Consider the following 6,757-nt stretch of genomic DNA (forward strand, 5'->3'; position numbering starts at 1 on the left):
TCTACTCCAACTGCTCCAAGTCCAACAGAACCGCTGCTTCTTTCTTCTTACTGATGAAGAGAGCAAGACCTCATCCACTGCTTCTCTTGTGCCTTGAGGCTACACTTGATTCAAATCGACATGGGCAGTTTATGGATTGGAACTTGTGTGTTGCAGTCCCTGAGTATTGTGAGATCACTTAGCAAAGGCTGCCCACATTAGCAGTTTGAATGAATTGGCCAAGCTGCATGGGTTTTGGTTCCATTTTCATCAACTCCTTCCTTGAACAATCAGTCTCCATGGACAAAATTCAACAATTTTATTCAAAGATGGATGCATTAGATGGTTGTTCACAACTCCAGATTCCAGTGCAGCCACAGAAGACTTTCAATCTATATCACTAGAAAAGTCCTGCTACAAGAGTGGATGTCCCACACTCGTGATACATTTTTCCCAGATTCCATTTCACTCAAAAGCTCCCAAAAAAGGATAAAACAAAAAGGGCTAGTCAAGCTTTGGGGCATTAATTTAGGCCTGTAATGGAAAATGTAGCGCTGTGGATCCCATTAGTGTTACATCAAAGCTATAATATCCTTTTTCATTTCAAGTGGCAATACCATATTACCGCTTCGCCTTTTAGCTACTCATTCTGTTTTCTGAGATCACACCCAGAAAACCCTATGGATTCCTTCGGCCACTACTCCACCCACCTAAAATTCCCACACTTCATCGCCAATCAAGCCATCCTTCAAGCAGCCCACGCCAAGAAGCATGTTCATGGCATTGATTTCAGCATGAAAAGGGGATGCTGTGACTGGCTGATGCAACCCTAGCTCTCCAGGTTGGTGGCCCACCATTGTTTCGTTTAACTGGAATTTGCGTTCCATCCACAGACAACATTGATCATCTACAGTAGGATCTTGTGGCCAACAGCTTGGTGGATCTTGATGCTTCCATGCTTCAACTCCAAGACATGGTTGAAGCATGTCTTGGAGGACATGGAGCAAGTAGGATATGATTGAAGCATGTCTTGGAGCAAGTATCTGGACATATTTATGATTGTGGAGCAAGTAGCCAACCACAATGACCGAGTTATCCTGGACTAGGTCACTGAATTGATGCCCAAAACAATAGTTCAGTGGAGAACCTGGATCAGAGCAGTGGGCTTCAATGAGATCCGCCTAGGATCCAATGCATTCAAGCAAGCAGCTAGGCTGTTGGCTCTGTTTGATAGGCACCGCTAGGTATAGAGTGGACAATAATGGGTGTCTGATCCTGGGTTGCGAAATGCCGCCACCCATTGCCACCTCCATCTGGTAGTTGGCTGACAAACCAACACCAAATGAGCTGGGTCAGTCCCAACTGAAATCTGCTCTGTGACCCGGAGAGCTGCACTTGTGAGATGAGTGTGAGAAAGAGAGAGAGAAAGTGAGGTGCGTGTGTGTAAAAGAATTGGCCTGAGTTGTTTGCGAAATGAAATAAACCTCCTACAGTCTTGCTGTTAGACTGAATAATGGTTGTGTGCAGTGCAGAATTCAGATTGGGCCTGAAACTGCCATACCTAAAACATAGCAATGTTTCACAATATAACAAGATATATTTAAAATTTAAATGAACTTCATTTCCATAAAAGAAAAAGTACAAAAACCTATTAAGGTCTGTTTTGAATCAAAGAAGCAAGAAACCTAACCCCACCCATTTGTACCCAGGCAAAATTTAGAGGGGTGGTGACCTGCATCAAAGCGCACAGAGTAGTTAAGCCTATTATAAAAACAAGTTATTAATTTATACGGGTTGTGGTAGGAATGGAGGATGTTATAGGTTATATTCCATATAAATATCATTAAAAAAATGAAAACAAAAAAACAAAAAAAAAGGGGAAAAAAGATCATTGCAGAGGGTCTTCAAAAACCACAAAAAAGTATACTGTTCGGATGTTAATATCAAAAAACCTAACCCCACCCATTTGTACCCAGACAAAATTTAGAGGGGTGGTAACCTGTATCAAAGCGCACAGAGTAGTTAAGCCTATTCTAAAAACAAGTTATTAATTTATAAGGGTTGTGGTAGGAATGGAGGATGTTATTATATTTCATATTAATATCATTAAAAAAATTGAAAACAAAAAAACAAAAAAAAAAAGGGGAAAAAAGATCATTGCAGAGGGTCTTCAAAAACCATAAAAAAGTATACTGTTTGGATGTTAATATCAAGAAACCTAACCCCCCACCCATTTGTACCCAGACAAAATTTAGAGGGGTGGTGACCTGCATCAAAGCGCACAGAGTAGTTAAGCCTATTCTAAAAACAAGTTATTAATTTATAAGGGTTGTGGTAGGAATGGAGGATGTTATAGGTTATATTCCATATTAATATCATTAAAAATATGAAAACAAAAAAACAAAAAAACAGGGGAAAAAAGATCATTGTAGAGGGTCTTCAAAAACCACAAAAAAGTATACTGTTCGGATGTTAATATTAGAAGCACATCTAGCAGGATGGTGATAAGTAAATCTCCAGTATGTTTGACTGGGGAAAAAAATCCATATGCTAGTATTGAATTCAAGAAAGGAAGCAGCTAGCCAGCTAGCTTTCAACACTAACAAAGGCATCAACTATAAGTAGAAAAAAATACTCACAATATCCTGCAAGGTTCTAACAGAGATAATCCAATAAACAATTGTCTGGCAAACACAATATTCACTTTAGTTGCTCTAGAACAATCTTTTCTTCTATAAGCAACCTCAAGAAGTTAACAGTCTCTAAGACAGCCACCAGTTTAATAATGCTATTTTCTATAACCATAAATACGGTAACACCAAGAATCCCACCAGAGAACAAAATCGCATTACATGCCTAGTCAGCACTGAAAGCAAATTCACCTTTGATCCATCGGAAGCATAGGATGCTGATGGGATTTGCATCTGCCATGCAGACAGACTAGAAGAATCTAACTGTGAAAATCTTCATCTACAAACTGGATAATCACAGAAAGAAAGGCAGGAAGTACAATTCTCACAAAAACAGGATCCGCCTAGTGAACAGACAATCAAACCGTGAAGTTCTGGCAAGAAATCTAGGTAAATACAGAAAGAAAGGAAGTACATTTCATATATGTGTGTGTAGACCTATTATTTGCGATCATGTCTGAGTACTTCACAGGCCAACCTGGCCAAGACCAAAGAAAAACCATAGACATTCCTAAGCAATCATAAAAGGTAGCACAAATTTTGCAACACCTTAAAAATCCAGCATTCAGTGGTTTAGCATCATAGTAATGTAGAAGTGAAAGAAATTGGAATGCTTCTGTGTATCTGAATCAGAATATGTATGCTTTATAGGCCCTATTTTAATTGTAATTAATATGAAAACAGACAACTGGTTACTTATTTTGTATTGAGAACATGCTTGAAAATTATTAGAGAAGTAAGGTTGGGGAATGGAATTCACAGCATTTGAAATTCAAAGTCTAGGAGCCGAACAGAAAAGACAACCAACTGAACAATAACGTTCAGTCGGCCACTGAAAATCACAATAGTTCTAACAATAAAGATTGGGAAAAAGAAAACAATACATATGAATTTCATCAAAAGGAACATCCAAAAAAAGTCTGATATTAAACTATCAAGGTTACAGTGAAAACACAAACCCAATACAAAAACAAAAGTTTCTGGCCATAAATTCTTCACTCTCAGGCAATACCATTGGGTTGTAGGCAAAACAGCAAGAAACCCACAGGTGGTTTACACTATCCTAATATCACACAGTATATGCAGGTAGAGATGGATATGATTCCAACAAAGTTCTTCCATCAATCATGCAACACTCCAATTAAGATCAATAGCAGCTTACCAACAACAAAAGAAAGTTTGTTGCATGCAAGTCCTGATACATTGACAAATCAAGTTCAACAACAGCCATTTAGTTATAGCTGGCACCCATCTCCTTCCGCTTCAATTCCAAAGCCATGCGCTCATTTTCAAGCTTCATCCTCTCATTTTCCATTCTCAGCTTATCCAAGTCCCTGTCTTTTTTCCTGCAAAATCTTTGCCACTTGAACCGCTGTTTTTCCAATTCCAACATCTGTTCTTGAATTTGTAGCTTCTGTTCTTCTAATTGAAGTGAGCGGGATCTCATCCACTGCTTCTGTAACAAATCTTCTGCTGAGCCTACAGGGTACACTTGATTCATATCAACATGAGCACTTTGAGGATGAGGACTTCTATTGCAGTCCTGGGAATTTGAGGGATTCCCAAAACTAAAATCTTCCTGGTTCTGTCCTTGTTTCATCCTCTTCACAGGCATCCCATATACTCCTCTGTTATCACCATGTAAAGCATGACTCTCCTCAAATTCATCATGGTCATCCACTTCAGCATCGTGATCATCTTCATCAAGATCATCATGTGGGTGCCTCCTCATATCACTATTATCATGCTCATCTCTACTTCTCAGAGCCAACTGCAAAGAACGCTGCAATGCTGGGTCAGGAGGCAAATGCAATCGATTTCCATTATGGTATGAACACATCTCTTCATAGAACAAATGCTTTGAGCTCAAAATTTTCCTAACATCCTCCTTCGTTTTCTCCGTTAAGTGATCCATCATATCCAAAAGTGCGGGATTCTCAACAACCTGACAGGAGGTGCCCCTCCCTAGCACATCATTAAGTCTCTTATACCTTTTGTTAAGATCATTGAACTTATCCTCACACTGCTGTGGTGAAACATAATGACCCCTTTCAGCCATAACCTTTGACACCGATTTCCACTTGCCCTTTTTCTGTAAAATTGCATACTTCCTTCTCCCACCAACACCACATTCAGAGGCAGCATCCTCACCAATATAAGAAACAGCCGTTATCAAAAGCCTCACCATCTTATCAGTCCACTTCACCCGCTGCCATGGTGACCCTTTTTTTCCTCTATTGGGATCATTGTGCCCATCAATTGCATCTTCATTAAAGCTTGGTTCATCCTCATCACTTGTCAGGGCCTTCCCCTTCTCCCCCTTATTGTAATCAGCCATCGAAATGGACTGGTCACAATCTTGCATTGAGCCCATTGTGAGTGGGAAAACTTCATGGTGGATGGACGAATGGTTCATCGTCCCTTGGCGAGAGTGAGAATGGTGTTGTTGGTGTAAGTTATGAGGATGTTGATGATGGTGAATTCGTGTCGCTCCTTGCAGATCAAGACCTCCATAAGGGGCACCACCAGGTATCATATTCAAATTCCCTTCCATTGCTTGATCAATACAACAATTCAGGTCAAACCCATACACCCATTTCCCTTGAAACCCTAGTTCACAGTATTTCTTGCTAAGTAGAAGCCACTTTCTCTAAGCTTTCATGGAGTCTTGAGTTCAGAATCAACCATACCCATGTCCCCTTTTCCCTCCCAAATTGGACACAGATCCTCAGGAAAGCAACACCATTTCATACCCATATATCACACCCCCGAAATACCCACCAAGAAACCCAACTCCCAGCCAAAAAATTTACTCAAGAAGATTCACAATTTGGGAAAAGAAAAGGAAAGAGAGAGAAACCCCAAGTGCAGAGACATACAACTCCAGAATCACCCAAAATTTAAGGAAAAATACAAGAAAAATCAAATCAAATCAAATCCAATCCAAAAGAAAATCACCCAACCTCATTGCTCTTCAACACAGGAGATACATAGAAACTTATCTGAAAAAGGCCAAGAATCCACGTTGAAGATCACGAAGATCACCAATATCACATCCCATTATATATAAATTTATGACATATCATAAGCTTTTGAGGCTGAACAAATGGAGATGATTGTTTTATGTATATAGAGCTACAACCAAGGGTTAAAATATATACCATTCATGATAATATATGTATGCAGATTCAATGTATGAGGGAGATCTGGTGGGTCCAATCTAGCATATTTTGATGTCACTCTCCTAACAATAACAAAGGCATAAAATGGTACTGGCAAATGGAAACAAAATTAAGGTCCGTTCACTGTCATGTAAATAAGTCACTTGAAACCCTAAGGCTATGTTTGGTTCAAGAAAATTTGAAAAAAATATATAAAAAAATAGTAGAAAAAAAGAAAACTAAAAAATAGATTAAAAATCGATAAATTATTATTATTATTTATTTCAAACTCATTTTATTTATTTTAACTCATCAATATAAAAATTAAATAATTTTAAAATATATAAGTTTTTAATTTTCTTTGATGTTTTTCATAAAACAATCAAACATAAAAATATCATTTTTCTTTATATTTATTTTATTTTATTATTATTTTTCGAGAACCAAACATAACCGAAACAATTTGGGATGACATCCACTCCCTATGTTATTTCCATTGTTTCTTTATCCAATGTGGGACAACTTGGAAATTGATTCGGAGGGTTCTGAGTCCTTGCTCCCTTGGCCCTATTGGTTTTGTGTGCTCATAAGATCCAGTATTTTCCAAATTATTTTAATCCTAATTCAAATAAATCATGGTTTAATTTTAATTTTTTTAAATTATTGAAAAAAAAAAAGTACTTGTACTAGTCAGATAGATCTAGGTAATGCCTGAAGGACTTAGCTGCCTCCCACTAGATTATACAAATGCTTTGTTATTATTTTACCCCCTTTAAAGTAAGATCCATATGTACCCCCCTCAACTTGTTTTCAGACTAGGCCCTTGGTGCTAGCTTCCCTAGCTCAATATTGTTGTCTGATATAAGACAAAATGTGCTATAGTATGGCTTTGGATCACCTGTCCCCCCTTAACCCTAGTGTTTTGAT

The 6,757-nt window shown here is 38.3% G+C and overlaps 1 protein-coding gene across 1 annotated transcript; it reads right to left on the bottom strand.

Moving 5' to 3' along the window:
* Positions 1-3,560: 3,560 nt before the first annotated feature.
* Positions 3,561-5,951, bottom strand: LOC100259010 (uncharacterized). The gene has a single exon (XM_002266236.4). The coding sequence runs from the start codon at positions 5,221-5,223 to the stop codon at positions 3,901-3,903; it is 1,323 nt and encodes a 440-aa protein (XP_002266272.1). The 5' UTR covers positions 5,224-5,951; the 3' UTR covers positions 3,561-3,900.
* Between the last annotated feature and the right edge of the window lie 806 nt (positions 5,952-6,757).

The sequence above is a fragment of the Vitis vinifera genome, chromosome 18 (genome assembly GCF_030704535.1).
Source record: "Vitis vinifera cultivar Pinot Noir 40024 chromosome 18, ASM3070453v1".
NCBI lineage: Eukaryota > Viridiplantae > Streptophyta > Magnoliopsida > Vitales > Vitaceae > Vitis > Vitis vinifera.